General features: G+C 56.1%; 3 protein-coding genes across 11 annotated transcripts in view; 2 read left to right on the top strand and 1 right to left on the bottom strand.

Moving 5' to 3' along the window:
- The window catches only part of RTN3 (reticulon 3), a 37,550-nt gene extending 28,874 nt beyond the window's left edge, over positions 1-8,676 (top strand). Inside the window, exons 4-9 of the mRNA XM_075939108.1 lie at positions 867-1,074; positions 2,539-2,677; positions 3,158-3,227; positions 3,873-3,919; positions 4,292-4,350; positions 6,690-8,676. Coding sequence (XP_075795223.1) covers positions 867-1,074; positions 2,539-2,677; positions 3,158-3,227; positions 3,873-3,919; positions 4,292-4,350; positions 6,690-6,735 — 569 coding nt within the window. The 3' untranslated portion in view covers positions 6,736-8,676. The remainder of the gene's footprint in view (positions 1-866; positions 1,075-2,538; positions 2,678-3,157; positions 3,228-3,872; positions 3,920-4,291; positions 4,351-6,689) is intronic.
- Positions 8,677-10,015: 1,339 nt separating this feature from the next.
- ZFTA (zinc finger translocation associated) lies at positions 10,016-21,782 on the bottom strand. Of its 4 annotated transcripts, none has more exons than XM_075939109.1 (6): positions 21,518-21,651; positions 20,316-20,588; positions 18,421-18,885; positions 17,646-18,026; positions 16,926-17,360; positions 10,016-15,800 (listed from the first exon to the last, which is right to left on the bottom strand). In XM_075939109.1, exons 2-6 carry the CDS (start codon positions 20,380-20,382, stop codon positions 15,268-15,270), a joined length of 1,881 nt encoding a protein of 626 aa, XP_075795224.1. In that variant the 5' UTR covers positions 20,383-20,588; positions 21,518-21,651; the 3' UTR covers positions 10,016-15,267. The 4 variants fall into 4 exon arrangements, with proteins under 4 accessions (XP_075795224.1, XP_075795226.1, XP_075795227.1 ...); XM_075939111.1 differs by having other exon boundaries at positions 21,570-21,638; XM_075939112.1 differs by lacking the exons at positions 20,316-20,588; positions 21,518-21,651 and adding an exon at positions 21,684-21,782.
- Positions 17,987-27,659, top strand: SPINDOC (spindlin interactor and repressor of chromatin binding). 6 transcript variants are annotated; one of them, XM_075939113.1, is made up of 8 exons: positions 17,987-18,119; positions 24,338-24,524; positions 24,667-24,927; positions 25,179-25,292; positions 25,406-25,552; positions 25,845-25,964; positions 26,317-26,460; positions 26,650-27,659. In XM_075939113.1, exons 1-8 carry the CDS (start codon positions 18,078-18,080, stop codon positions 27,093-27,095), a joined length of 1,461 nt encoding a protein of 486 aa, XP_075795228.1. In that variant the 5' UTR covers positions 17,987-18,077; the 3' UTR covers positions 27,096-27,659. The 6 variants fall into 6 exon arrangements, with proteins under 6 accessions (XP_075795228.1, XP_075795232.1, XP_075795229.1 ...); XM_025185654.2 differs by lacking the exon at positions 17,987-18,119 and adding an exon at positions 21,770-21,896; XM_075939117.1 differs by lacking the exon at positions 24,667-24,927.
- The last annotated feature ends 139 nt before the right edge of the window (positions 27,660-27,798 follow it).

Here is a 27,798-nt window from a genome sequence, read left to right as displayed (position 1 = left end):
TTCTTAGGGAAAGAAGGAGGGATAGCTCAGTGGGTTGAGCATTTGCCTGCTAAACCCAGGGTTGTGAGTTCAATCCTTGAGGGGACCATTTAGGGATCTGGGGCAAATCTGTCAGGGATGGTACTGTCCTTGGTCCTGTCATGAGGGCAGGGGGCTGGACTCAATGACCTCTCAAGGTCCCTTCCAGCTCTATGAGAAAGGTATATCCCCATATATATATAGGGTAATATTGTCAAGAAGGGAAGGGTCCCAGTTGTGCTGCTAATATTGCTGAGTGACTTCACTCAAACTGCTTAACATCTCTGTCTGCCAGCTCTAAAGCTGGGCTCCCACTTGACTCTCTCCAGTAAGGCTGAGTAAGCAAATAGAATTCTGCGTTGGGTTTGTTTCCACTTGTCTGGTTTTGAGTCCATCCCCTGTGTTCTGTGAGGTAATGGATCACTTGATGGTTACCTGTTCATTCTTTCCAGGGCACCTGGCATTGACCACCAGCGGAAGACAGAATGCTGGGCTAGATGGACCTTTGGTCTGACCCAGTAAGGCCGTTCTTATGTTCAAGTTGCATGGAGTTACGTACTAATTACTTGATGCTAAAGAAACACTACTTAGAAACGGTTTTCTTTTTGGTTTCATTAATTACACCTGCTTAATGCTGTGTATATGCAGGTGCATTCAGGAAGACGATTGGGCTTCTGGACCTGTTGTGCGTAGTGCAAGGGAACCGCTGCTATAGGCCCATAAAGCTACGTCTGAGTAAGGAGTATTTAACAAGGGCCTGCACTGGATTCCCCACTGTACAGCACTCTTTGCTGTTGTGTTACCCTCACCTCCATAACTTCCCCTTGTTTTGTCCCTTTCCTTGGCAGTGCACGATCTGATCTTCTGGCGAGATGTGAAAACGACCGGCTTTGTCTTTGGCACGTCACTGATCATGCTGCTCTCTCTAGCCGCCTTCAGCGTCATCAGCGTGGTTTCTTACCTCATCCTGGCGCTGCTGTCTGTCACCATCAGCTTTAGAGTCTACAAGTCAGTCATTCAGGCCGTACAGAAGTCTGAAGAGGGGCATCCATTCAAGTGAGCCAATCCTTTGTTCTTAAATGTGGCTATTGGACAGCTTCCCCAGTTACCTAACTAACTGGAATGATGTATCCTAAGCTCTTCTCATTGCAGTAGCACTGGCAGAGTGGAAATAGGAGCGAGAAGGCTCACACAATGGCACGTTCCCTTCTCTTCTGTTTAATACGATCGTGTGCCCGGAAAGTGACTGCTCAGCAGTTCACAGGATAGATACTGTCCCACCCCACAGGAATCATTGCACAGAGTGGAGTGACTATCTACTTGCTATTTGTGCCCTATGCTGGAGGAAGGTCTCCTAGCAGCATCCTATTTGTTATACACAAAGCAAGCTGGAAGGGGCAACAAAACTACTTAAACTTGTTGAGCCATGGCATCTACAGCAGGGTCAAAATCCTGGGGAGTAGTCAGTCTCTCATGGCTACCTCAATCAGGCATGGTGTAGGCTTGTCTAAACCTGAAAGTAAATCAGATTGGGAATAGCTCATTTGGGAATTTGGAAGTGAATTAAGCTAATTTGGAATAAAGCTCTTTTACTCCAGAATAAGAGCATCCATGTAGGTAGTTAATCAGGAGTAACTCCCCATGTAGACGAGCCCTTACTTTGCCAGTGTTTGCAGCAGAGAAGATTCCCAAAGTAATTGGTGGAACCCATGGCTTTAGAACCTGAACACTGATGTCAGTACATTCCATTTTTTATTGTCATGGTATGCAGCAGCTCCAGCCATGCTGGGCTCCATTCTGCTAGCCTAGGTGCTATACATACATTAAGGACTGCTCTTGCCCCAGAGTTGACAATCTGTGATCTTTCTCAAAAACACCTCCCAACATCAGTATTCATGTCAAGGCTGCCGTGAAGGAGACTGCACATAAGCAATCTGAATGTCTGCATCCTCTAGTGAAGAACTAACTGGATCCAAGCCACACAGTTCAGGAGAGCTACTGCACTAGGATGTTTTCCATCCTAATCCTGCTGATGGCACTTCAAATGCAGCAGGCGCTTCCAAATCTAGCGTGAATGTGTTTGAAGACCTCTCCTTCCCTTAGTTATCACTCAGGGTGGTGCTGTCCCAGTGGCCCTTTCTTCCACCCTGTCTGGTTGTTGTAGCAAGTGTACCAGGTTTGAACTTTGAGGATTAGAACATTTCCCCTCCTGCTGGCTGTGGTGCCTGCTCGGTGGTGGTCTAATGCCTTCCTTTAGAAGCAGAAAGGAGCCAGTCCATTGGGGTTTCTTGCCTTGTTAGTCCTTTCTGAGCAGCAGTGCACTTGAACGTATCAACTATGGGGTTTAAACTTGGGCTCTTGGAATCTAAAAGGATGAAGCTCTGTTGCCAGAGCAAACGGATTCCTTGGATCCTAAAAAATAGCACTCTTCTGCCTCTGCATGGATTGGCTCTGCAGGGAGAGTCAGACTGTTAGCATACGGCTGATGTATCTCATTGAGTGCAACTCTTGTTCTTCCAGAGCCTACCTGGATCTCGATATCACCCTGTCTTCAGAGGCCTTCCACAATTATGTGAATGCTGCAATGGTGCATGTCAACCGAGCTCTGAAACTCATCATCCGTCTCTTCCTGGTGGAGGACCTGGTGGATTCCCTGAAGGTTGGTGGTGGGATTCCATGGTAGCAGAGGATATTGTTGGGCAGTGATGCTGCAGGAGGGAAGCCCAGCTCTGGTGATACCTGCCTTAGGGAATCTTCTTTAGAGAGGGAGCTTTCCTTAGAGCTCAGCAGCCCGAACTGATTTCTGGGCAGCTCTGAAGCAAGAAATAGCACCACAAACAGATGAGCCAGAGATCACTGAGAGAGGCAGTTGGTGAAATCCTATTGGGAATTTGTATTACAGCACTAAGGAGCCCCAGTCATGGACCAAGCCTTGTGCTAGGTGCTGTACATGTACACAGTTGACATTCCCTCCCCAAAGAGTTTAGAATCAGTGGTGCTGTGACCTTACTAATGAAGCAAAACTCGATCCCAAGAGGCCCAGATCAGCTTCCAGGGACTGGTGCTCCAATGTGGCATCAGTCTAGTCTGCATGGAGCAGGTGAGCGCTGCCCCGTTAACAGAACTGTTCCCTTTGCAGCTGGCAGTCGTCATGTGGCTGATGACTTACGTCGGGGCTGTTTTCAACGGGATCACCCTCCTCATTCTTGGTAAGAGAGCAGCTGCAGTTCATGAAGGCAATGGGCCTCTGTACACAGCAGTTCCCTGGTCTGCCTGGCAACCTTTCTGTTTCATCGTCCGTCAAGGAGCCCATCCAGTATGTGTTAAATAACATAGCAGTGTACCAGGATATTGGGAGCCATTGCATCAGCTTCTAGTTTGTCCGTCCCTAACCAGTGAACCCTTAGTTCTTACAGGCAGGGGTGTCAGAGCTGGGCTGTACTCTGCCATGGGGTTGCTGAGCATCCCTCAGCATTTACTAATGAGTATTAAGGAGCCACAAGGTCGGCCTCCTGGTTAGCACACTAGCTTGGGAGGTAGGAGACCCAGGTTCCATTTCCTGCTCTGCCACAGATAACTGGTGTGATCTTGGGCAAGTCATTTAGTCTCTCTGTGCCTTTTACCCATTTGTAAAATGGGGATAACAGCACTGTCCTGCCTCAGGAGTGCTGGGAAGATAGCTCCATTAGAGATTCTGAGGCATATAAATAACCATAGATAGAATCTTGTCATGATACTGACCATATTGTATGGTACAGAAGCACTTCTGTACAAGGCAGTATGTTTCCATGGGCAGCCAGAGAAGAAAGAGCTATTGTCTTCCCTGTGACCAGTGTCTTGTCTGTCTCTTGCAGGGGAATTGCTGATTTTTGGTATTCCAGTTGTCTATGAGAAATACAAGGTGAGTCATCTCAATCTCTTGGTGCACACACCATTTAGCAGATGCCCGAGGCACCGGATCCTCCTCCAAACTCTGTAAAAGCCCTACATTAGCCTTGGTCAGAACTGCATTTGAGGCACATGAATTTAAGGCAGTAGCTTCGTAGGAGGAGAAATGCAGGTATATAAGGAGCCTCTGTGGTTCCTAGCTAAAGTTTGCCTATGCTAAGTTTGTAGCTACATTAGTAGTCTGGTCACATGAGTGTGATGGCCCCACCTGGCCTTAAAAAGGAAATTGACGCAGGCATTCAGAGAACTGTGAAGGGAAGAGGCATTGCTGTCTGTTGGATACACTGCCCCTTCCAACTGTCCTAACCTGTTGGTTCTTCCTTAGACACAGATTGATCACTACGTTGGAATTGCCCGGGACCAGACTAAGTCGATTATTACAAAGTGAGTCCACTCAGCACTTCTCTAAAAACCCCACTGTCAAAATCCATCTCCCCGTCACCTGAGAGCAAGGAGTCCCAGACAGAGGGCTCATCCTCTCCTGGGGATTGGACTGTCTGTATAACAGCAGGCATGCTGGGGCTTCTAGTTAACAGCAGTGTAAGCCCCATGTGAACTGTTTTTAATTGTTGTGAATGAACTTTGACTGAGAGGCATTGCGGGTCAGGGTTGGGGTGCATGTGATCTTCATATGGATCATGTGCTCTTAGTTCATAAGGCTTCCCCAGAGGCACGTAGGTGCAGGGAGCCAGTGTGCTAGACTGGGTTCAGGTTGTCTGGAAGTGAAGGTTTAGCCTCCCAGCTAGTCCTTATTGAGCCCTGCTTCTGCTGCAGAAGAGAAGCATCTCTGCTGGGTGTGCTGGTGGTTGGCGCAGTGGTTACAGCTACTGAGCCTGTCCATCCGAGAACCAAACTTCCTGCCCTCGGAGTCGCATACCGTAACCGTGGGAACCACACGCCTGCCAGCGCTTCACCCCTGGGGGGCTCATCTGCTGGAACTTGGGGCTTCTGTTCCATGAGAGGTGCCTGCCAAAGCTCTGGGCCCCAGCAAGTGTGACCTGTGGGGCCAAAACCCTGAGCCCCACCAGAGGGCCGATGCCTCAAGCTCCTCTCCCTGCTGATCTGTTAGTCTAGGGGTGGGCAATAATTTTCCATGGAGGGGGACACTCTAAGAATTTGGTAAATAGGCAGGGTGGCACTTTTCTGTGATATTAATGGGGAGGAGGGGTCTGGGAGGCAGTTTGGGGTCAGGAAGAGGTTATGACCTGGGGCGGGGAAAGAGTTTGGGTACAAGAGGGGATTATGACTTGAGGCAGGCGGGGAGTCCATTAGGGGGTGCGCCTCTTTGATTCCCAGCCTCCCATGAGGGCAGGATGACTCTCTGCTGGACCAAACACTTTCCCACCTGCCAAGGGGAATGGGTGCAAGGAGACAGCCCTCTCTCTCCCTCTTGGCTTCCTGCACTTCCACAGAGTGGCACTCTGCAGTCCCTGCTCCCAAAATACTCTCCCAGCTGGCTCCATGGTCATCAGGGATTCAAACTCAAAGGCGTGGGGTGGGAAGTCCAAGAAACTGCAGAATAGTCTTAGAGCGGCATATTTCACAATTTGTCATTTTTTAGACTCTTAATTTGGGTGCTGGAGGGGGTTGTGACCTGGGGCAGGGGTTTGGAGTGCAGGGTCTGGTGCAGGAGGGGATTGTGACCTGTGACAAGAGTATAGGAGGGGGTGCCAGAGGAGGATGTGACCTGGGACAGGGGATTGAGCTGTAGGAGGGGGTGCCAGGTGCAGGCTCTGGCTGGGAAGCGCTTATTGTAGGTGGCTCTCAGCAGGATCTTCAGACAGGCTCCCTTGCTGTGGCATCCTACATGCAACTCAAAGTGGCTGACTATTGGGGTCAGCATGGGCATCTTTGCACTGCGCACCCAATAGGGGAGGGGGGCAGCAGGTCTCTGCATGCTGCACACACCCACAAGCACTGCTCTTGCAGCGCCCATTGGCCTGCAACCATCCGATGGGGGACTGTGAGGATGGTGCTGGGAGTGGGGGCAGGGCATGGAGACTCCAAGGGGTGCACCCTGCAGACACACACACCAGCCCCAGCAGCTGGCTGCTTTGAGCAATGTGTGGGGCTGAGGCAGGCAAGGAGCCTGCCCAAGGGTCCTGCTGGGCTGTGGCGGGCCACTGTATCTTGCCCACCCCTGTGTTAGGTGAGGTGGGGATCCATGGGGGGCTCTGTGAGCCACACTTTGTAAAAGAGCCGCATGTGACCTGTGTACTGCAGAGTGGCTTTCTGCTCTCGATGCCTGACTGCCATTGACTTGTAGGGGGAGTTAGACGCTTCGAAAAGAATTCCCTTCGTTGCATTCGGGTAGTTTTCAATGTGGGGCCCCACTGGGCTGCTCCTTGTGTACACACGTGTGACTGTTCCGGCCCCAGCAGTTTCCAGTCTAATCTGGTTCTTCCACAGCTTCCATGAGCTTTTGCTAAATCCCTCCTGGAGCAAAGAGCAGTTGGGGCACAAGATGCTCTTTAGAAAAGGGGCTGAATGGAAAGGAGAGAGCCACATGGATGGTCCTAAGTAAATCCAGTGCAGTGACATGGCTGCTGGGCTAGAACCTGCCACCTCAAAGCGTGGGTGTGTGCTGCCTGAGCCAAAGCCTCCGATCCAGTAGCCTCATAAACATCTTTCATGCTCCAACCACTAGTCTGTCATAAGTTAATGAGCATCTGGCTGACCTCTCACCCTGTAAACTCACCCTCTCCCCACTTCTTTTCCTGTAGGATCCAAGCAAAACTTCCAGGAGTGGTGAAGAAAAAACCAGAATAAGCTGGGGGGTGGGCAGCCCCAGGATCCAGTCCGTACTAAACTCCATACGATAGTTATAACCATTGTTACTTGTACCTATGAAGGAACATGCTGAGTCAGCTTGAGCCTGCATTCCAAGTGTTTCTTGTTATTATTTGGCATTTGCTTTTCTAAGCCTAGAACCTTGGGCTCAGAACGTGCACCAGACTAAAGGACACCTGCCGTCAAAGCCATTAGGGGAGGCCTCAGCACACCTGAATGATTGTGAGGGTCTTGTCCCCGGTCGCAGGGAACCGAATGCTGCTCTGCGCGCTGGCTCCTCCTCGGTTCCCAGCCTCCCGTGAGGGCAGGGTGGCGCTCTGCTCGACTGACCGCTTTCCCGCCTGCCAAGGGGAATTGCTGCAAGGAGACAACCCTCTCAGCTTCCTGCACTTCCACAGAGCAGCACTCTGCAGTCCCTGTTCCAAAATACTCTCCCAGCTGGCTCCGTGGGGGTCAGACTCGTACTCAAAGGCGAGGGGTGGGAAGTCCAGGAAACTGCCCCCTCAGCCTTGCTGATGGAAAGGAGGTGTGAGTACCCCCCTGCGTGACTTCAGTTCTGTGCTTTAGTCTGGTTCATCCCTCTCCTCTCCAGTTCCTGCAATGTGCTCCCCTGCCCTTTCCAAGGTTGTACCTTTTATTTCTTACTATGAGATGAACATGTCTGTATCTGCTGTACACTGCTCTATACTTGTGTAGAGGAAAAATAACATCCCTCAACTTCCCTCCCTCCCCCGACCTCTGCATGTGACTCCTCTGCTGTCAGAACCCTTCTCAGCCCCTGGAGGGTGGGTGACCACTGAGAGCTGAACTACTGAGACAGTGCCACATGCTGCCTTGCCCCTTTGCCAACCTGGCAGCGGGGAGCAAAGGTCCCTTTAAACCCCAGCCAGGTAGAGAAATGGTACTTAATACTCTAGTGTGCAGAATAGCCTTAGAGCAGCATATTTGTATTTTTTGTACAGACTCTTAATTCGCTGAACTTCCTTTGAAGGCAGCTTTGAGTTTCCTCTGGTTGGAAGTAGTTGGTCTTTAACCAGTCTGCCATGCCCTGGTGAAAGGTGGCTGTCTGAAGAGGCTTAGACCAAAAGCTCACTTCTGTTGCTTTTTCCAGGGGGAAAGGGGCCCCTGGCTAGCTGGAGTGGAAGGAAAATACCTGGTGGATGAATGAGCTGTTCAGCATTTGGGGGCAAAGGGGATTCTCCCCTCCCTCGAGTCAATTTAGTTTGGCAGGGAGAAAGGAGACTTTGGCTGCTATGGAGAATTGCAGGCTCCTCTTTAGCATAGCATCTGCTAATGGAGCAAGGGACTCTGAGCCCTGCGTGGCAGAGTTTAAACAAAAAATACAACTCTGCTTTTAAACTGAGCCCAGCTGACTCAAAGCCTGGATGCAGTTAGGCTATTACAGGGAATCTGCCTCCAGACCCGAGAAGCCACATGCTGAAGCCAAAGGATTTGCAGCTGGCTGGGGGACTGTGCCACCTTCCTCCTCCTGGGCGAAGCGTGGCGGGATGAATGCAGGTAGTTCGAAGCCTCTTTGCTCCTGCCCTGGTCTCTTCTCAGCATCGCAGCACCAAACCACATTCTCTGCTATCCCCAGAGGAAACTGCACTGATCGGCCTGCCCCGACTTCTCCCTCCCCAGGACCTTTTTCTGCACTGGAAGCGTTGGCCCAGTTCTTACATCTGTTCTGTTACTGCTGTTGTGAGATGTTGAACAGGTCTTTGTGCCAGGCAATTTGTTTTTTTTAAAGAGAACATGTAGACACAAAACCAGAAACAAACTACTAATGAAGCTCTGTGTGTGTGTGTGTGCGTGTGTGCGTGCAGCATAAATTACAGTAGTGTCCCAGGAGCTGATCAACCCGGTTCCTGTCAAACTGCAACTGATGTGGTATTAATAAAAAGAACACCATGGACCGGACCCCTGGCTCTGTTTTCTGTGAGTCGTGCAGCGAGGTTGTCAAGGGGTAGTTGGGGGATGGGATGGAGTTAGCCTCAACAGCTGGGATACACCAGCCATCTACTTTCCCCATAGCCCACCTGTCACAGGGGGGAGCAGGGCATGGGGAGTAGTTCTGGCTCACTTCCCACTGTTGTCTGACAGCAGGGGCTTCAGAGTGGGCCACTGAGCAGATATCTTAAATCCTGGGCTGAGAATCATTGGCAGCTCCACTCCAATGGGCCGTTCTGCCTTCCTGCTCTCTGCAGGAGGGTATCAGTGTTCAATTTGAGGCCAGCCTATGGCAACGTGGCCATACTGCCTGGGGCAATAGCTGTGTAAGGTTTTGACATTGCCATGGAGCTAGAAATGCTTACATCATCCATCAATTGAACTGTTCCTACCCATTTGATTAGCACAGGATACCAGTGGCCCTTGTTTAGGAGGAATCCAGACTCATTTCAACACCTGAATCTGCTTTGAAGTGTGTCTGCATTAGGGGGCAAAGCCCTGAATGATTAAATCTGTCTCTACAAGCACTTGGTTCAGCTGGGCCAGGAGGAAACAAAACCATTCTTAAGTGGGGTAAAGTTACTTAGAGCATCTGTACGAAGCCCGGTGTTAAATCAGTGCACACAGCTCTGCAACAGAGCCATTTTTTTTTCTGAACTCTCGTTCTTTGCACTAAAGAACTACAGTCCATTCCAACAACAAGAATCTAGCCCAGGGCTACTCAACACATGGCCCATGGGTCACATGCAGCCCACAGCCTGTTTGCTTGCAGCCTGCGGTGCAGTTTGGGTTTACATGGGGGCTCAACACGTGGCCTGCAGTTGGGATCCTTTGAACATGGCCTCCACTGGGAACATGCTCCACAACAGCAAGTCCTCTCCCAGGTGGGGTGAGCATTGAAAGACACAAGCAGACGGGCTGGCTGGAACAGATGGGTACAGGGTGTCATTGGTTCTAGCCCTCAGGGAGGAGATGCCGGGAACACCAGGGCATTGTGGGAAGTGCTGGTTGGGTGGAGCTTGAGAGGTGCTGACTGGCTCGCACTGGCCATGCTTGGGTCCAGTGCCATGGCTTAAGGTTTAAACTTTGTATTCATTCCCATCAGTGTGAAAGAAGCTATTTGCATATAGATTTGCATGTATACAAAACCACACTTAAGTTGTGGCCCCCAGGGCTTCCAAAGTTGAGTAGCCCTGATCTAGCCAATTTAAGTGGAGAAGCACTGGTGGCAACAGTGTTTTTATTAAGGCAGTACTGCCCTTCCTCCTCCCCTGCCCCCCTCCCCAAATTAATGTACTTCAGAGCTGCATCATTTGAAAGGATTTATTTAACATGTTTACAAAACATAGGCATATAAAATACTGATGCAAAACACTTTTTCACAAGGACCACATACAAATATTCCAATACTGTCACTAAAGTGTAACATAGGCATATAAATATAATTGGTAATAACATTTACATGGTAGCTACAAGGAGCAAGTTGCTCTCTGAAAGGAAGGGTGGTTATAAAAACGTTTCACTTGAAACCACTCAGGCTTCACATAGGTCTTTACTGAGATGATTATAGCCAAGGTGGGCACAGCTAAGTCTGTACCTCAAATGACCCCAACCTGCCACCTGATTTTTTCAATGGTCATTGGCAGGGGAGATTAGGATTTGAATCAAGCTGCTATTCTCCCCATACCTGGAAAACATGAGGCTTCACAGCTGGGCTACCTACCTCCTGTGCTGGCAAGTGCGACTGCTCCTGTGTCTGACCTACCATCTTTCAGTACCTACGCTGTTTGTAAAATGACAATTTATAAGGGCACAAAAACCTAACTCTATGGCAGCTACTAATCACTACAGACATCCCATGAGAGTCTGAAACCTGCTAGCTGGACTTGCCTGCTGCATGTGTAGCCGATGGCAAAATGCCCTGACTTTGCATATCTTTGTATGTTAAGAACTCGCTTTTCCCTGCTGGCCAGAGCAGGGCATTCAGAGCTGGAATGGAAGAAGAGAAGCCCCAAAAGATGGCTCTGAACACCATCCATGCAACCAATTAGGAACCACAGAGACTCGTGGCATCCCTCCTTGGGTAGCCACTTCTGATGCATCTGGTGTGATCCCTAGAGCGTGATCTGAGGTGTGGGAACTAGCGCTAACTCAAGGTAAGACTACAAGCAAAATGTCTCTGGTATGCAGACTGCTGCTTCTGCATCCAGAGGGCCAGCCCATGCCAGGGAGGTAGGGGTGTGTTACCCATGGAGGCCTGGAATATTCTGGTAGGATCCTTAACTCGTGCCATGGCTTCCATTCTCCCACCAAGCCTGCTGTGTTGGGCAAGGGATTCTTGGGCTCATAGACTTGCTTGGCTCTTTAGGCCTATACCTCAGGGCTGACTGTTTGACCACGATTTGTGGCTGGGCAAATGGGCCCTAGTGCTACTGGCATCCAAGTGTACCCAAGGCAGCATGGCCTGTGTATGAGCTGTGCCAGTCCATGTGCAAACAAGAAGCAGGACTGCACAAAGGCACCTGGACACCAGCTAACTGGGAGGAGCCTCAGCCCTGGCAGTTGCCAGCTTTGGAGGAAAGAGTCAAGGAGTAGCTGTGGTTCTACCAGCTGCCTGATGCTCAGGTCTGTCTTCCTCCTGCTGCGCTCAGCTGTTAAGAGCTCAGAGGCAGCAATGCTGCTGGGACCCCAAGCTAACCTTGAAGAGGGGGATCTTGCATGGAGCGGTAAAGTGAGGCTCACAGTGATGCTGTTAGATTTGCATCAGCCACACACCCACCAGTCCTGGGCTGAAGCTGAGCTTAGCTGGAAGGAGGATCCTGGTGGCTTTGAGCTGGGTGGGGAGAGAAGCTGCAGGGAATTCTGCACCACTCAATACCTCTACTCTTCAAAGCTACAGCCATGTCCCCTGCAAAAGGGACGACGATTCCTCCCACAGGGGGGTTGGTTAGCAGCAGATCCAGTCCTGCATGATTGGCTCCAGGGAGTAATGTGCTAGCTCTGCCTCCTTCCACTGATACAGTGTGAGGCAAGCCAGGGCAGAGGGGTTTCTCCTTGCATTAAAAGGGAGAAGCTGCACGAGACCAATGCATCTCCCCACCATGCTAATCTAACCCTGCTGTAACATCTAAGCACTGTTTTGATTTAGATCATGCAGCATGAATCAGAACCAGAGGCTATAGAGCTGGTACCCCCCGCCCACACACACACACAGCCATGTCCCCAGTTCCTTCCCCGGCTCTGAGCAAAGGGCCCAGCCAGGCTGTTCCCCCACTCCCATGCTCCAGATCAGACCCATGGCTCCATCTTCCCTCCAATTCTCATCCGTTCCTACAGCCCACCAGCTGTAACTTTTCAACTAAGGTACCACTGAATGTGAGCCCTTTGGAATCTAAGGCAGGTATCCACCCACCCCCTGGCAAAGAGCACAACCCCTGTTGCCTCCATTGTACAGAGGGGAAACTGAGGCACCACCTAAGTAACTTGCCCAAGGAAACACAGGCAGTTGGTGGAGGAGCAGGGAATTGAGCCCATGTCTTCCAGGACTGAGGTTAATGCTTCCCTCTTACCTCCCATGCAGCACTATCACCCCCATGGGCAACTTCTCTAACCTGAGCCAAGCTGTTAGGCTCGTGCAGCTGCTCTGAGGCAGGGCCTCCAAGGGGACTGCCCGCCCTGGTGACCTTTGAAGAGGAGGCTTGCTTAAACCCCACCACTGTGAAGCCTGGGGACGCACGTGCAGAGCTGCTGCAACACAAGGGGCCAGCTGCTGTATCTGAGAGCGAGACTGGAAAGGGAGCTCCCTCCTCCCCCAGTGTAGAGATGACAAATGGGGGGAAGTGCTGAAAGATTTCCAAACGGGTGGCTAAAGAGTCATGAGCAAAGGTCCTCTGACGGGAGGAGGGAGCAGAACGAGGTTGGTGGGTGTCACCCAGGGCTCCCTTGCATGATCCAAGGTACAGCTCTGCCACTTTGCCAAGGAGCGAGGGGTGGGCCAGTGTGGCTTGGCAACCCTCAACAGGGGGCTGCTGGCAGGTTTGTCTCCATTGGGCCTCCCAGCCCCTAGAGCCGCAAGGCTGGTCCTTCTTCCAGAAAGCCAGTCTAGCATAGGGACAGCCCCTCTGGGCCTCAGTTTCCCCAATGTAATGTGGGTGCCATTTAACCGGGCCCCAGAAAGCAGCAGGGAGGGGCACAGTTGCTAGCGGCTGCAAAGCAGTGGCCGGAACAGGGGGCTCAGTGCACAGCCATGGTGCGTTCTCTGCCCCCAGCAGGAGCAGCCTTGGCAGGCATGCCGGTAGCGTTGCCTGTCTCTCAGCTGCAGGCAGGAGCTGCCAAGGGCTTGCAAGGAGCTTTCACACTGCATCAGACCAGTGACCGTATGGGCCAGGTGCCCCTTCTCCCTGCCCCAGCTCGGACTGCAGGGTCCATCAAAGCCAGTGTACCCCGCCCGCCCAGCATTACAACAGTAGGCCCATCTAGCCATGTACCCGTTGCAAGCCCCAAGAGACTGAGGCAATGCCATGCAGGAGTGCAGCAGGCACAGCAGCGAACCCACCCCGGCAGCGTGGAGCAAAAAATGAGGCTGAGGGATCACTGCCCCTGCATGGTGAACGGATAAGGGGCTAGTAGCCGCAAGAGGGGCAGCTTAAGACAGGACTCTTGGGAGCCCTGGCAGCTCAAGCAGACAGTGGCCCCTCCTTTTACAGCTGGCAGCAGGGCATGAGCCCTCAGGGCACGGCTGACACTGGCATGAGAGCAGCAGTGTGGAAGCCAGCAGGGGCTGGGCTGACTCACAGCAGCTGCTGCTCTGCCCCACTGAATCTTCAACTGGGAGCTGGAAGCTCCCTAGGCCAAGCCATTAGTGGGTAAGATGGACCCCGTGGTCAGAGCACTGGCCTGGCCTGCAGGAGATTTGGGTTCAATTCTCTGCTCTGCCCCAGATTCTTTGGGGGATGGTGAGCAAGTTCCCCCCTCTGTAGCAGGCAGGGTGCAGATCTCAGCTCCTGCCGACTGACTTGGAGTGGCAGCTCCTGAGCCACTGGCCAACAGTGGAATCAGCTGTATCTTCACTTCCCCTAAGGCAAAGGTTCCCAACAGTCAGGCCAGGAGGAATGTTAGAGGGGTGCAGGCCTGGCCCAGCCCCCAGCCTCAGTGTGACACTGCACACAGAGAGGGGCCCAGCTACAGCTCTGTTCCTGCTCCTGTCCCTGGTGGCAGCTCCCTCCTCGTCTGCAGTCCTGCCTCAGCCCCCTTAACCAGCCTGACCTGGTCATGGAGTAAATGGGGCGGGGGGCTCACCCCTTAGGTCCCAGTGCCCTCAGGGCAGTTTCCCAGCAGCACAGGGTGGGGGTAAGGACCCCATGAGTTCTTGGCCAGCACTGCAGGGGGCAGGGCCAGTCCGGGTTGCTCAAGCCCTTGCTCTGCCTGACCACAGCTCTGGGGGGATGGAGCTGTCCTTGGCCACCAAGGCTGGGACCTCCAGCTGCAGCCCCTGTTGGCCTCCTTCCATCGAGCCTTTATCAACTCACTGGAGCACTTGAAATTCCAGCCCCCGTGGCGCAAGATGTCGCGTCCCCCGTTACACCAGTCGGAGGGGAGCGCAAAGCCCTCTGTGCCAGCTGGACGACTGGCCACGCACCCTTGGCATGGCGATAAACACCGGCGCATGGGGGCCGAAGCCTTGCGTGGCTTGGGTAAGCAGCACTGCTTGGCGGGCAACAGGGGATCTGGTTACTTACCGCGGCCCCCTGGTGCTGGCAAGGGAGGGTTTCACTTCAGCCTACAAAAGGCTCTTAAGATGTTGCATCTAGATTAGGAGCGGTGACTCGAACAGCTAATTAAGCTGCTAAGCATCTTTACAAAGGCCAGTCTGGATGCTCCACGGAGGGCGGCATTTTCCTTGCAGCAGGCAGGGGAGCATCTACAGTTACATCCTGTGAGCTCTGAGGGACACTGATTCCAGCCTGCACCTAAGCCAGGAAGAGGCTGCTTGGGTGAAAACCAGCAGCTGGTGGACAGAAAGGCCCAGATGGGAAGGGGGGGGACAGGCATTGGAAGCAGCAGCTGTGGCGTATTAGCCTTTCAAAGCAGCTGCCCGGCGGGCCAGGAAGAGTCCCAGGGAGGGATTGGAACGGGCCCTTTAAACAGGGCAGCTGCCCCCTTGCTGACTAGTGAATGCCCTAGTGCCTGCCCTGGGCAAGGAAACAATTTCATCCCTTTCTGCCCCTGCCTTTCCCCACAATGTCTGGCAAACACCCAAGAGATTGCTTTGTTGCTCGGCCCCAGCTTGGATAGGGGGATATAAAGCTATGGGGGGAGGTCAGCGTAAGGCCCTTTCTACCACCCCGTGCTTGGGCTGAGTATCAGTGCATGAGGACCAGATGCATCAGGATGGGGGTGGGAGAAGGTGCTGTGTAGTTTATGGGGCAATGTCTGTGGCATGGTGGGGTGCAGAACCCCCTATCCTGCTCCCACACAAGCCCCCTAAGGAAGGGGTGTCCCATCCATAGCTTGGACCCCCTCCGGCCCTGCTCCCGGGAGTCAAGATATCCTCTCCATCAACTATGCTGTGCTGGTGGGTGGGGCACAGGTCAACTCCACCCCTTCCTCTTCAGCAGGAGTGGCCTGGAGAAAGGGGCAGGACTTAACTTCCGATTCCTCCTCCTGGGCAGGCTCATAGCGCAGGGCTGTCTCATTGTAGGCCTCCAGGATGGTCTGCCGCTCCTCTGGGGTGAAGTCCAAGGAGAAGGGGTGCACCTGCAGGATGTGGCGCTTGATGGTGCTCACCTTGAGGGTGGCAAGCGCCCCCCCGCACACCATGCACACCAGCCCATGCCGTCTGCCATCATAGTCCATCAGATACTCTACCCGCCAGTGCAGCTGGTAGTTCCGCCGCTGCTCCCGCCGCGGTACAGGAGGCGCTGGGCCTGGCTGGGGACCAGCTGTGGCATCTGGGGGGCTTTGTGGGGTAGGTGGAGGCGTCCCCACCACTAACACACTCTCATCCTCCTCTTCCTCCTCCCCCTCTGCAGGCATCTGCACATCTTCATCCAGCTCTTCGGGGCCTGACAGCTGCAAAGGATTGTGGGAATCTCCTGGAAAGGCAACAAAGAGAAAGGTCAAGTCAAGCTAGCTGACATCCGCTGCCCCACCCCCACTCACTGCACTGACTCAGGCTTCATTCTCATGGCCCTGAGCATGGTGGAACTGCTGATCCCGTGATTTCCCAGCACAGCTTCAGGGCCCTGCCCTCACGGCTCAGAGATCAGGGCACTGCTGCTGAACCAGCCTGGCTAGGAGGGGGAGGGAACATTCACAGCATCTATGTGCTGTTCTGATTCAGCCCGAATACAGGGGGATTTAGGGTGCCTCTTGGGCACTGGTTCCAGTTCAGCTTGGCTGTGGGGAGAGGGGCTCTCTGGTGCTGGTTCTGATCCAGACCTTCAAGAGCTTGCTTGGGAGAAGCCAGTTCTCACATGGGTTCTGGGGGGAGTCAGGCATGCAGCTGCTCTGGTGGGGGGGCAGGGGAAGGGTCACTTATGGAACTGGGCGTAATGCTGTCTGCTGCCACCAGGGGGGCTCACAGAACAGCTGCCACCTGGAGGCCTCATGGAACAACTGCCACCTAGAGGGCTCTGAGCTGCTTCTGGGTGCAATGCTGCCCACTGCTACCAGGGGGACTTGTGGAGTTTCTGCAGGGTGCAATAGCCCTGGGGCTGCTGAGGGGAACCCACAAGGGGCTGCAGGGTGCAGAACCCCCTCCTGCCACCGGGTGGTGTTCTGGTCCTTGCAGCCCATGCCCTGCAGGTAACAGGGGGAGGCAGCCCAGGGCTGTTAGAGTTGAGTCCAGGACTTCTGCCCATGGTCCCAGCTGCCTGCACTCCCTTCAGCCCTAGCACTTGCTGAGGCTACTGAGCACCCCGGCATCTTCTGCGGGAGGGGAGGGGAGGGAGTCACCAGCAGCACTGCCCCCAGCTGACCCTGTCCCTGGCTACTCAAACACAGCCACTGGACACCAGATCTTCTTTGCTTGTCCCCTGCCCCATAGGACACTAGCAGCAGCTCCCTCTGCCATCTTGCCCAAGGCTGGATGGCCGGGCATGACCCTTGGCTTCCACTCCATGGAATACACTGATGCCCAGGGCTGGATGATTCTCTGCTTCTTAAACACCCACGGGAAGGCCAGCAACTGGCTGGCCCCAGCCTCTCCTGCCACTCACCTGAGGCCTGCTCTGGCAGAGGTGTCCCCATCTCCACCAGCTGGGAGACCTTGCGGTTCCACTCCTCCACGATCAGGGCTTTGACCTGGTGGCTGAGCAGGGTGGAGTCGGGATGCCGCTGGCGGATGTGGCGCTTGATGGTGCTCATTTTGAGGGTGGCCAGCGCCCCCCCGCACACCATGCACACCAGCCCGCGCCGCTCGCCGTGGTAGTCCATCAGGTACTCCAGCCGCCAGTGCTCCTGGAAGTGGCGCCGATGGTCCTTACCCCGCAACAGTCCCCCCGTGCCCTCTGCATCCAGCTGCCATGGTGCCTCAGGCTCCTCCTTGGCCCAGCTTTCCGGGGAGGTGCTCTCCTCTGCCTCTGGGGCAGCCACCGCTGGGCACGGCTCAGGGGACTCAGCATCAAGGTCCCAAGGGGAGGGGGCATTGGGCTCTGGAGAGGTCAAGACAGGTGCTGGGGAGTTCACATGTGGGTGCCCCATAGGCACAGAGAGATTCTGCTCCTGCCCCATTCCTCAGATCCCCCACCTTACACACAGCCCCTCCCCACCACTGGTTAAGATTGCCCCCTACCTGTATCACATGCAATTACCCCAGCCCACTCCATAGAGGGGACACAGGATATGGCATGTTCCCCTCACCCACAGGCTCCCCAGCCTGGTCTCCCAGTCCCTGCCCACACAGGGTGTCCCCTAGCCTGGTCTCTCTGCCCCCTCACCTGCAGGGGGCTCCTCCTTGCCAGCCGCCAACACCAAGGCTCGGGAATTCCAGGCCTCCAGGATGGCGCTCTTCTCCGCGGGGCTGAAGGACAGCGAGGCGGGATGGGCCTGCAGCACATGGCGCTTGATATCATCCAAGTTGAGGCTAGGCAGCCCACACCCACACATCATGCAGTGCAGCCGGTTGCCCTGGGCATCGTAATCCATGAGGAACTCGGCCTGGAACCAGCTCTGCAGGGACTCGCGCACGTAGCGTTCTAGCCGACGGGTGCTGGGCGATGCCTTCCTGCCCCCAGGCGCCAGCAGCCGGGCAGCGCCCTGTGGAGATGGGCATGGGGTGCGCCGCCGCCGCCGGAACCCATCCCCTGCCAACAGCATCCCTGGGGGAAACAGACTGATCAGCATCCTGCACCACCCCAGGCCTTGGCGAGATGGCCAGGGGGCACAAGTGCCCCTGGAGAAGACAAAGACAGGTCAGTGCCCCAGACATCCCTAACCACGGTTGGTCGGTAATATAGGCAAGGGAAGGCACGGCCTTCCCAAAACTGCCTACACGCCCGACCACCTAAGGCTGGGGCCACCTGAGAAGGGGGATGAGTGCTCACGGGAGGGGGCTGCCTTCAAGAAGCCTGTGGGTGCCCAGGGCAGTGGAGGGGAGCCCAGATGCAGGGGGATGGGTGTTCAGAGATGGGAATGCACAGGAGCAGTGGGGAGAGCTACACAGATCGGGGGATGGGTGCTTGGGGTGACCAGGGCATAGTGCTTGTGCTCTACCTTGTGTGCCCAGCAGGCTATCAGATGCCTGGGCAGAGTCCCTCTGCCCCCTCAGCTCCCCTTTCAGCCCAAGGTGGGTGTCCCAGCTCTGGATGATGACCTGCTTCTCACAGGGCCCCCAAGCCCCTGAGTAGGGGTGCTTCTGGCGGATGTGACGCTTGATGGTGCTCAGCTTGAGGGTGGCCAGGGCACTGCCACACACCATGCAGATCATGCCATGTCGTGCCGGGTTGAAGTCCATCAGGTACTCAGCCCGCCAGTGCTCATGATAATAGCGCCGATGGTCCCGCCCGGGGATGCGACTCTTCCCAGGCCGAGATGCCCGTTCCTCACAGTGATCAGAGTACTTCCGCCCCCCTGGGGCCATGAGAGGGAGTTCCTGGGGGGTACTCCATGACAGGGACCCCCCTAACATCAATTCTGAGTCCTCGGTGCTGCCGGAGTTATCCTGGCTTGGGGATTCCCCTGGTGAAACAAACCACAGAGGTAAGGCCCTATCAAATTCACAGCCATAAAAAACAGGCCATGGAATATGAAATCTGGTCTCCCACCATGAATCTGGTCTTTTGTGTGCGTCTGCCTTATACTGTAGATTTCACAGGGGAGATCTGCATTTCTCAAATTGGGGGTCCTGACCCAAAAGGGATTTAGTGGGGTCACAAGGTTATTTTAGAGAGGTTGTGGTATTGCCACTTTTATGTCTATGTTGCCTTCAAAGCTGGGCGGCTGGAGAGCGGCAGCTGTTGGCTGGGTGCCCAGCTCTAAAGGAAGCACCCTTCCAGCAGCTGCGCAGAAGTAAGGGTTGCAGGGTTGTAGGACTGCAATCTCCCTACAATAAACTTGTGGATCCCCCTCCACAATTCCTTTTTTGGGTTGGAACCCCTACAATTATAGCACTATGAAATTTCAGATTTAAATAGCTGAAATCATTAAATTTGCATGTTTAAAAATCTACGACGGTGAAATTGACCAAAATGTACCGTGAATTTGGTAGGGCCCTACACATGGGCAGAGGTGTGTGAGAAACGTATCCTGGCACCTGGGCAGAACTGTGTGCATGGGAGGATGGGCCTCAGATCAGGACTGAGGGGGCATCAGCAGAGCTGTGGGGGCAAGCCCAGGGCTGGGATGGCTGGGGACTTCGGGTTGGGATTGAGGGGCATTGGCAGCACTATGGACAGTGTTTGGGGAGGTTGTCCTTTCATGTCCTGGGAAGAAAATGGCCTCTTGCCACTTTAAAAGGCCTGGAGGGACACAGTGAGGGACACCTGAACCTTCCCTCTGTGCTGCTATGCTACAAAGAGAAGCCCAAGGACCATGTCCTTTAAAACCCCAGCAAAGGGCACTTCTGTCCTGCCCCATAAGAGCTGGGGCTTGAGAGCGCAAGGGGAAGAGGTTACTACTCTTTACATCCCCACCAAAAACGTGGGTACCCCCTCCCGTTTAAATGCCTTAGAGGCCCTCGTATGTCCCCAGGATAAAGGGGCTGGAGGAGCTTACCCCTTTAAGAGACCGGGGGGGGGGGGGAGGGCAGGGAAACAGGGGACAAGACTCCTGACCAATAAGATGGGGTGGGGGTGGGGGGGCTTAAAAAGGCAGTGGGAATGGGCGGCAGGGGAGGGGAGACCTGCTCTATAAGACTGCGTGTGTCTTTAAAGGCCGGGGGGGGTCTTAAAGTGCCGGGGGGGGGGCAGGAGAGAGGATTCGCTCCTTATAAAATGGGGGACTTGCTGCTTTAAAGGAGGGGGAGGGAGTCTTAAAGGGGGGGGGGGAGTTGAGGCTTCAGAGAGCCGGAGAAGGGAGTCTTAAAGGGGCCGTCACCCCCACCCGGGTCCCTTGGGCGCCTGCTCACCCCAGGGCCGGCAGGTGGCGCCGGCCGCCCCCTTTGTTCTCACCTGCCTCCGGATCCAGGGGCTCCCGTTTGACGGGGCGGCGCGGGGGAGGGGAGGGAGGCGGCTCCATCCCTCTGTCCGTCCGTCAGCACCCGCCCCCCTCCGGCCGCCTGTCCATCCGCGCCGGGGCCGCGGGGCAGGCTCGGGGCTGCCGCAGAGCCCTGCCCGCGCGGGGAGGGGGCTCCCGGGCTCCGTGCGGCGGCTGCGGCCGAGACAGGCTGCTCCGGCCGGGGTGGGGATTCCTGCCTGGGGCCCCTGGGGCTCCTTTAAGGGCTCCTGGGTAAATTTAAAGGGGCCGCGCTCTATTTCTGCAGCGTGGGGGGAGGAGATGGGGGCACCCCCAGGGTCTCATCCTCCCCCCGACTGCGCGCCTAGCCCTGGAGGGGGGACGGGGATACAAGGGGGCGGTATGGGGCGAACAGGGTGGGATATGGGGTAGAGGGCTGGTGGTAGGTAACGGGGCTCGGATGGTTATTAGCAGCCCCAGGTCTCCCCCCTCGCCACTCACCCCCCTTTGACTCCGAGTCCCCCACCCAGCAGGAAGTCGGGGAGCTGGGCTATAAAGGGGTGTTTGCGATACACTGAGCTGCCCTAGGTCTCTGCTGCTCCCCATCAATGCGCCGCCCAGTTCTAACACACAGCGGTGCGCTCCCTGCAAGCCCCCCGTTAACCTAATCTGGAGCCGGGATAGTGGGAGCAACTACCCCACGCAGCACAGAGCCCCCTTCTGAGGGGACCGATCGCTGTGCCTGGGCGAAATCCCCCATACTGTCTCCCACTTCATGGGAACCCCCGTGCAATTACCACACTATCTCACTGCTCCAACCCCCATCCCTTACAAAGAATCCCCCACACGTGCTCCTGGGGATACGGTTCTGCCCCATGGAATAAAGTCTCCTCCCCCTCCTCGTTTCTCGGGTGCGAGTCAGTCCCTGTAGAAGCCCCTTTCCCTGGGCTCGCCTAGCCCATATACATTGCCCCTCCCGTGCACGAGGGGGTGGGGCTCAGCCCTATGGAAACTCCATCGCTTAAATTCCCTCGCCTTTTTCCTGACTTGTCCTTCAAGGCAGAGGCGGAGCTTAGCCGCTAAACTATCCCTTCCCCTATAGTCCCCAGGGAACGAGACTCAACCCCTATAGAATTCCCTTCCCTCCCCCTATGGCCGTGGGCTCAGCCACTTCCCTGTCTGGGGGGTGAGCCTCTACCTGCTCCTATAGAATGCCCCCTATAGAAGCCAGTTCCCACTCCTGTCCTCACAGAGCGGGGCTGTCCCCATACAGTCCCCTCTTCCCACGTCCTGCAATCCCCGCTCTCGGTCGGTAGGTGGCGCTTGGCCCAGCCCCGCCCCCCGGCTTCGCCTAATTCTCGTACCCACACGCTGATTGGTTGGCTCTGAAGGAGGCGGAGTTTAGGATGGCTGAATTCTCACGATTGGCTGTGCGCAAACTAGAGAGCCCCTAGCTAGGAGAGCCGGGACAATGAGACCATAGAGTGGGAGATTGGGGGGGCTGGATGGGAGGTGGGTAGTGCCGCTCCTTCCGCCAAACTCTATGGTGCCGGGCCCGGGAGCAGCAGCGCGAGCCGGTGAATGGGGAGGGGTCGCCAGGATGGATCCAGCAGCGAGGGGAGGGGCTGGGATCCGGTGGTGGGCGGGGCTGGGATCTAGCGGGGAGCCTGGGGGATGGGCTGGAATCTGGGGGGGCTGCGGAAGGCGCCGGGGCTGGGATCCAGCGGGGGTGCAGGCTCCACGGGGGGGGGCTGAGATCCAGCGGGGGTGCAGGTCTCGCTGGGGGGGGAGGGCTGGGACCCAGCGGGGGTGCAGGTCACATTGGGGGGGCTGGGATCCAGCGGGGGTGCAGGTCACATGGGGGGGGCTGGGATCCAGCGGGGGTGCAGGTCACATTGGGGGGGCTGGGCCCCAGCGGGGGTGCAGGTCACATTGGGGGGGCTGGGATCCAGCGGGGGTGCAGGTCACATTGGGGGGGCTGGGCCCCAGCGGGGGTGCAGGTCACATGGGGGGGGCTGGGATCCAGCGGGGGTGCAGGTCACATTGGGGGACTGGGATCCAGCGGGGGTGCAGGTCTCACTGGGAAGGGTGGGGGCTGGGATCCAGCAGGCAGGAGGGGGAAGAGCCAGGATCTAGTGGTGCTGCTGGTGGGGCCCAGGACTGTGATTTATAGGGACTGGGATCCAGCCAGGGCGTGGTTAACACAGGAAAGGATGGTTGAGATCAGAGGGGCTGGAACAATTTGTATAGTAGGGGTGCTAAGAGCCACTGGACCAAACTATAAACCCCATATAGGATGGAAACCACTTCAAGCCCTAGGGTCCTATCCAGCATCCCGAGTTCCAGCCCCTATAGCTGGGATTCTGTGGGTGTGTGGGAGGAAATAGGGGCTGGGATTTAGTGGAAAGCACAGGCCATACTGAGAAGGAACGAGGGGCTGGGGTCCAGTGGGGTGCACACTGGAGAGGTGGAAGGAACTGAGATCAGGATCCAGTGGATGGTGTGGGTCACTTTGGGGGGCAGGGCCTCGGATCCAGTATGGGAGGAGTTGCACAGCAGAAGAGCTTAGCAATGGGATCTAGGGGCTGTCCCTGTGGAAGGAAAATTAGGGAATTGAACAGACTATCATGGGAAAAATGAGGTCCAGCGGGGGACTAGGTTACTCTGGAGGGGAGAGTGGATTACGTAACAGGGGTGGGATGCAGTAGCGGCTGTCATTGTACATGGATTGGGGTCTGGAGGCCAGATTCATAGCAGGATTGCGGGGGTCTCTATTCCTGCAAGTTGAGATCTTGCTTGGTCTGATGTCCTGGGGACCCCTCTTCCATAGCAAAGGATGTCTGGTTATTAAACTGCTTCTGTGGCCTGCACAACTCCCCAAATATGGCTGCATCTTAGTGCCTGGTGCATTGGTTATAAACCTCTTTGGGATCTTTTGCAATCTGGGGTGTCCATCTTGGAATCTTTCAGACTCCTGGGTTCTCTTCCCAACTCTGGGAAAAGAGCACTGCCTCTTTGACTCACTTGGAGCTGGTGCCTTAAAGCCTTCTACCCAGGCTCCAGTGGGAGTGACCCCCCCCCTTTTTCTTTTTCCTGATACTGCATGGCCCTGCAGCCATCCCATCCCATGCCATGGGACAGCCACAGAAGGGTGGGGAGGGACATCTGAGCAACTGGATTCTCAGGGTCATTAAAGAACTGGAAAAGAGGGAATCTGCAGGTAATCCCAGGATCAAAGAGGGGGACACTTGGGAAGGGAAAAACCATCATTGGGGCCAACAGTTCCTAGGGGAGAGGGTGACTCCTAAGATTAAGGAGGGGGCTTTGGAGGGGAATCCTAGGATTATGGGGATCTAGGAAGAAGGGGAGGTTTCCAGGGGGTCAGTGGGGAAAGAGGGTTGGGAAGGACATGTTCAGGGCATAGGTGCCAGAACTGGTTTACAGTTTAGTTCAATGGCTCTCAGCACCCCCACTATATAAATTGTTCCAACCCTCCTCATCCAGGAATCACTGAGCCAATGTGGAGTGGAAAGGGGTCACGGTGATTGGAGGGGCCGAGGGATGTATTTCCCAGTGTAAAAAGGGATCTAAGCCCCTGGGAGCGGCCAGACACTGGGTCCTTTGCGGGGTTCCTGGCTATAGTGGCCCGACTGGGCCTGGGATCCCCCAGAGGAGCACAAAGGGGCTGTTGCTAGGCCTGAGTGCCTGGAGATAAGGTGGGAGTGGGGCGGCCTTGAGCTGAGGCCTGCGTGGGATTGTGAAGGAGAAGGCAACATGTGGGTGGAGAAGCTCTGCCCAAGGTCAGCCAGTGCCTCAGGGAGGGAGGGAGTGGCTCCCATTCCTGGATTCTCTCCCTAGGTCTGGGCGGGGGAGTGGGACTTGTGGTGAGAGCAGGGCAGGGCAGGACTCCTGGATTCTCAGTGTGAGGGATAACGGCATGCGGCCAGGTTGGCTCTTGTGAAAGGGTCCAGGAGTCTGAATTCCCCTGACTAACCCCCTCCCCCCCCACTGTACTTAGCTCTGCCTCGGCCCAGCCATGGACGTGAAGGCAGAAGCACCCCAGCTGGAGTACATCGCCGTCTCGCTGAAGTGCGAGGCAGAGGAGCCAGTGCCAATTGCAGCCTTTGCCCGACTCTGTGCCCCTCTGGGCGACCTCGCTCCCGCGGTCAAGCTGGAAGAGGCTGACAAGGAGCCTCTAGACAGAGGTATGGACTGTCCAGCCAGGACTGCGGTTTCTAGCCCCCGCTCTGGGAGGGGAATGGTGTCTTCTGCTTAGAGCTGAGGTGGCCGGGTGCCAAGGACTCCTGAGTTCCCGTTCCCCTGAACACATTCTTTCTTCCTTGCTAGGAGGAGCACGAGCAGAGGCAGGGCCTAGTAGGTCCTGGCAGCAGGAGTACCTAGTGGGAGACTGTCCGGGGCGCGGCGGGGCCGTGTGCATGGTCTGTGGCACCTTCCTGGGCACCTGTGGGCCGAGCGCTGCCCGGGAGCATGTTCTGCAGCATCATGCCCACTCATTGGGCCTTAGCCCAGAGGAGAAGCGCAACATTCTAGAGGCCTGGAGCCAGGGGGGCAACCTGCCTGAGGGGGCACCCCCACCTTGCACCCCAGGTATGTCCCCCAGCCCCTCCTGCATTGGTGGGGCCCAGGGCTGGGGCAGCAAGTGAGCTGTGGGTCGGCACTGAAGGGCACCAGCAGAGCTAGCAAAGGAAGGAGCCTAGGGCTGGAGTAGCAGGCAGCTGCAGGCCAGGAGCAAGGAGCACTAGAGCTGGGGTGGGGGTGGGGGACCATGGGTTGGGATCAAAGGGCACCAGCAGGGCTGTGGGTGATGAAGCCATCCCAAAATCTCACTCCCCCTCTAGGTCAGCACCATGGGGCCAGGGAACCAGCGGAGATTGAGGTTCTAATTGATTCAGAGGAGCAGACAGTGACCCGGAAACGTGGGCAGCCCAGAGGGCGCCCTGCCCCCCAGCCAGGTGAGTGGTAGACCTGGGCAAGCACTGGGGGTGGGGACCATGCTCAGCCATTTGGGGGCCCATCTCCTCTTTTTGAGGGGTTGCCCCTCATGACCCCAGGTGTCTCATTGCAGATGCTAGGGCCCTGGAGCCTGGGCAGCGCCTGCGGGGCCAGAGGAGACGACAGAGTGTGGGACCTGTGGAGGGTGTGGCACTGCCAGCCAGGGAGCGGAGGAGCAAGCAGCTGAGGGAGGGACAGGACACGGGCACCGAGAGTCCAGGTGAGTGGTGGGAGGAGCAGGGTTCCTGGGTTCAATTCCACCCAGGAGGGCAGTGGGGCCTGTGGATTAGAGCAGCTGGGGCTGAGATCCAGGATGCTTGGTTCTGCCTGGGCTATGGGACGGGGAGTGGGGTTTAGGAAAGGAGGACCTGGGAGTCAGGGCTCCCGGGGTCTATTCCTGGCTTGGAAAGGAAAGTGGAGTCCAGTGGGTTAGAGCAGGGGAGCTGGGAGTCAGGAGCCTGGGTTCCTTCACAGGCTCTACCCCACCTTTACTGTTGTCTCTCTCCACACAGGGACAATGTCCCACTCAGAGGAGGCTGCCCCCAGTTCGGCACCCCCTGAAATTTGCCTCTTCACTGATGGTTCCTTCCCAGCTGGATTCACACTCAGGTTGTACTGCAGACCCCAGCCAGGTGAGGGTGCTGTGGGAAAGAGAGCATCCCCTGCAGCCACCCTCATATCCCCAGAGCAGAGCTGAAAGCACATCCTCCCCCCATTGTCCTGTCCCTCCAGGGACCCATGCATCCCTCCATGAGCTCAGCTAGCTCCCAGCCTCAGATGCTGCCCCTGAATGGTTCCCCTTGGCTGGGGGCCGACTAAGTTCCAACCCACTGCTGACCCCATCCTGACCTGGGGGAAAAAGGGGCAGGCACTCCCTTCCTGACCAACATGCCGTGGGGCAGCTGGAGAGGACACCCATAGTAGCTGGTGAAGGGCGAGGAGGCCCAGCGATCTCCCACTCGCTGACCCTCTCTCTGCTTGCAGCCTCTGGAGGGAGAGAACTAAGGAAGAATCCAGGCATCCGGGAACAGAAGAGCCCTGGGGACAGGGGCAAAGCCCAGGCACTGGGGAAGAGACAGAAGCAGCAAGGCAAAGCAGGGACTGTGAGACAGGGTGCAGGGAACCAAGGTGAGTGTGGGACGGTGGCTATGTGAGGAGAGTCCCTAGTGGACCACTAGAGTCCACCCCAGAGGCAGCTGCATCTTACTACTGGACAAGGGTCCCCTGTATTAACAGCTCCCGTACACCCCATCCCAGAGGCAGCTGCTTCTCGGCACTGGCTGCTGGTTCTCAGCATTAACCTTTTGTCCTCTGCAGTTGGCAGCTGCCCCATCTCTGCACTGCCCAGCCAGGATCTAGACCCAGGAGTCCACCGCCTCCGCCGCAAGGGCTACTCTCACCAAGGCATCACCCGGCGTCTCCGCCTGAGCCCCAGTGCTGTCCACTGCACCCTGCAGAGCTGGCCAGCACGGGGCAAGGCTCCACCAGCACCTCCCCCATCTCAGGCCAAGCCCTTTGACCCGGCTTGGCGCGCTGACTTCCTGATGGACTACGATGCTGGCGCCGGCACCATGGTGTGTATGGTCTGCGAGTACTCGTTGCTGCCCATTCGCCTGGGCACTGTCATGCGCCACATCCGCCAGTGCCATGCCGAGACCCTGCACCTTCCCCGGGGGGTGCGCAGGGCCATCCGTGAGGTATGGGAGACCCGGGGACCTGTCCCTGCTCCACCCCAGCATGGGGTGCTGCAGGGGAAAGAATGAGGCTGAAGGGGGAATAGGGGCCTGGGACCTGCTCTCACTCCACCCCAGCACAGGGCACTGCAAGGGAAGGAGCGAGGCTGAGGGATGGATAGGGACCCATTCCCACTCTACTCCAGCAGGGGGCGCTGCAGGGGGAAGCTGTCCACATACAGCTGTGGGTGACCTGTGCAGGGCGGGATTATCTTGCGGGGTGAAGTAGGACGCTCCCCTTTGACCCAGCCATACAGGGACACTGAGAAACACCCTCTATGGAAATGGCCTTTGACTTCTGCTTCCTTTGTCCAGCCATCCCCTTCCACTGTCTGGGGGGATGTGGTGCTTTGTTGCCCCCAGCACTGTCCCCCTCCACATACCTGTCCTGGTGCCTGCTGCCAGTGGGGGCAGGGAGCGCTGGGCCCTCCCTAGGCTGCAGTTTAGCCCTAGCTGCAGGGGACAAGCCCCCGTCTCCCACCCCACCAGGTCTAGGCAGGAATGGGGTACCCCTGCATTTACCCAGAGAAGCCACACAAGGGCACCCCCACAGAATGTAAATAGAGCCAGGAGCAATAAATTATTTTTGATGAAGTTGATTGGCATTTAATTCTTGGCGTGCCTTGACCCCGGCGCCCTGCGCTGTCTCCAGCCCCTGTCCTGGAGAGGAGCCCTCCTGGCCCTGGTGTTGCAGGTTGTTTGCTGCCCTTTAGGGAAGCTGGATGCATTGTAG

The sequence above is a fragment of the Pelodiscus sinensis genome, chromosome 11 (assembly GCF_049634645.1).
Source record: "Pelodiscus sinensis isolate JC-2024 chromosome 11, ASM4963464v1, whole genome shotgun sequence".
Classification (NCBI taxonomy): domain Eukaryota; kingdom Metazoa; phylum Chordata; order Testudines; family Trionychidae; genus Pelodiscus; species Pelodiscus sinensis.
The sequence above is the reverse complement of the archived record's forward strand: the minus strand, read 5'-3'. Positions and strand labels throughout refer to the sequence as shown.